At 46.8% G+C, this 1,871-nt stretch overlaps 1 protein-coding gene across 1 annotated transcript in view; it reads left to right on the top strand.

The window, feature by feature from the left end:
- Positions 1 to 352, top strand: part of LOC108747878 — a 1,478-nt gene extending 1,126 nt beyond the window's left edge. Inside the window, exon 2 of the mRNA XM_018485767.1 lies at positions 132 to 352. Within this exon, the coding sequence (XP_018341269.1) occupies positions 132 to 352 (221 nt within the window). The remainder of the gene's footprint in view (positions 1 to 131) is intronic.
- The last annotated feature ends 1,519 nt before the right edge of the window (positions 353 to 1,871 follow it).

Below are 1,871 nucleotides of genomic sequence, written 5' to 3'. Positions count from 1 at the left end.
TACCGAGTCATCAAACGCATATCGCCGGTCCGACGCCTCTAATAAAGAATTGCAGCGAATGTTGTCGAGAGGCTTGCTAAATGCGCTTCCTTTCGAACTACATATTCTCAGATATCAGTTTTGCGGTCCAGGAACGCGATTGGAGAAGCGATTGGCTAGAGGTGCTCAAGGAATTAATTTATTGGATGCTGCGTGTCGCGAGCGCAACATAGCGTATTCGCAAAGCAACGCTCTCGCGGAACGACACGCAGCTAACAATATACTCGCCGAGAAGGCGCGGAAACGCATTATCATGAGTGATTCGACTCTCAGAGAGAGAGAGAGCTGCAACCACAGCAGTTTGGGCAGCTAAGGCCAAATCGAAAATTGGTATGGGTTGAAATCGACAAAGAAAAAGAAGAAGAGCATGCGGATACTTCCGACAACGAAATGCGTCTTGCCTGTTCTACCGCTGCGCGGCATTCTCGGGTCATTGGTCGGCGACGCGGCGGGAGTCGCTAAGGCAGTAAACGATAACAAAGCGGCGCAGCGTCAGCTGGAAGAACTGCAACATCATAATCGCATCATGGAAGGCCGCGGTGTTTATCTCGTTCCCTACAAGCGGGGACATGATATCGCGCGGAGAAAAAAAAACATCGATGAAATGTTAAAAATGCCGAGGGGAGTAATTACCGATGTACGAGGTCTGGCTATTAAATAACGAGACTGCTTATGAAAAAGAGTTTTATTTTAAAAATTATTCTACAATTGAATGCTCCCCTTCAATGTACTCCCCTCCCCTCGCCACACACCGTTCCATTCGTTTTTTCCATTGGTCAAAGCAATGCTGGAAGTCTTCTTTTGTAAGAGCATTCGGCTCCGCCGATTTTCGCTTCACCTTTTTCATCGACTCGAACCGGGTTTCTTTTAAGGCAGACTTGATCTTCGGAAACAGGAAAAAGTCACAGGGTGCTAAATCAGGCGAGTACGGCGCGTGTTCGAGCACTCTAGCGACTAAACAACGCTTCACAGACAGCGCGTTATGGGCAGGTGCGTTGTCCTGGTGCAAGATCGACGACTTGTTTTTCCACAATTCCGGCCGTTTCTTATGAACTCGCTCTCGCAGTATTGCCAAAACTGTCAAATAGTAAGTTTGGTTTACAGTTTGACCCTCTGGAACTCATTCAGTCATCACGATGTCGTTGATGTCGAAAAAAACGATTAGTATGGCTTTAAATTTTGATTTCGACATCCTTGCTTTTTTCATTCTTGGCGATGCAGGAGTTTTCCAGTGCATGGATTGCCGCTTAGTTTCAACATCGTATTGGAATATCCAGGTTTCATCGCAAGTGATGATGTTTTCCATCAATTCAGGCTCATCATCTAATCTCTCAAGAAAATCTGAGCAGATCTGCTGACGAACGAGCTTTTGGTCAGGGGTCAAATTTTTTGGGACCAACTTCGCACAGACTTTCTTCATGTTTAATTCGTCATGTAAAATTTTTCTGACAGTTTCTTTATCGGCGTTTACAGTCTCAGCAATCATCCGAATGCTCATACGACGATCTCCGCGCACAATTTCATTGATTTTGGTCACTGTTTGCGGAGTTGAAACAGAGACAGGTACGTAATTTCTGACTATGTAATTTCCTGCAGAGAAAAATCCTCCCGAGAATTTCCTCGTCCCCTCCTCCCCACCGCCACCCTCGCGATGTCACCCACTGTTATTTTCCTCCCCTTCCCCCTGTGACGTCACTCCCTCCTCTACCTGCGGACCCCTTCGCGATGCGAGTACCCTCTCACTTCTCGCCCCTCCTCAGAGGACCCGAGTTAGAATCTCCTTTGTTTACCTACTATCTCCTCAAAGGTTAGTCTCGTCTCGTCAATGACGT

Source organism: Trachymyrmex septentrionalis, unplaced genomic scaffold, assembly GCF_001594115.1.
Source record: "Trachymyrmex septentrionalis isolate Tsep2-gDNA-1 unplaced genomic scaffold, Tsep1.0 scaffold200, whole genome shotgun sequence".
Lineage (NCBI taxonomy): Eukaryota > Metazoa > Arthropoda > Insecta > Hymenoptera > Formicidae > Trachymyrmex > Trachymyrmex septentrionalis.
The sequence above is the reverse complement of the archived record's forward strand: the minus strand, read 5'-3'. Positions and strand labels throughout refer to the sequence as shown.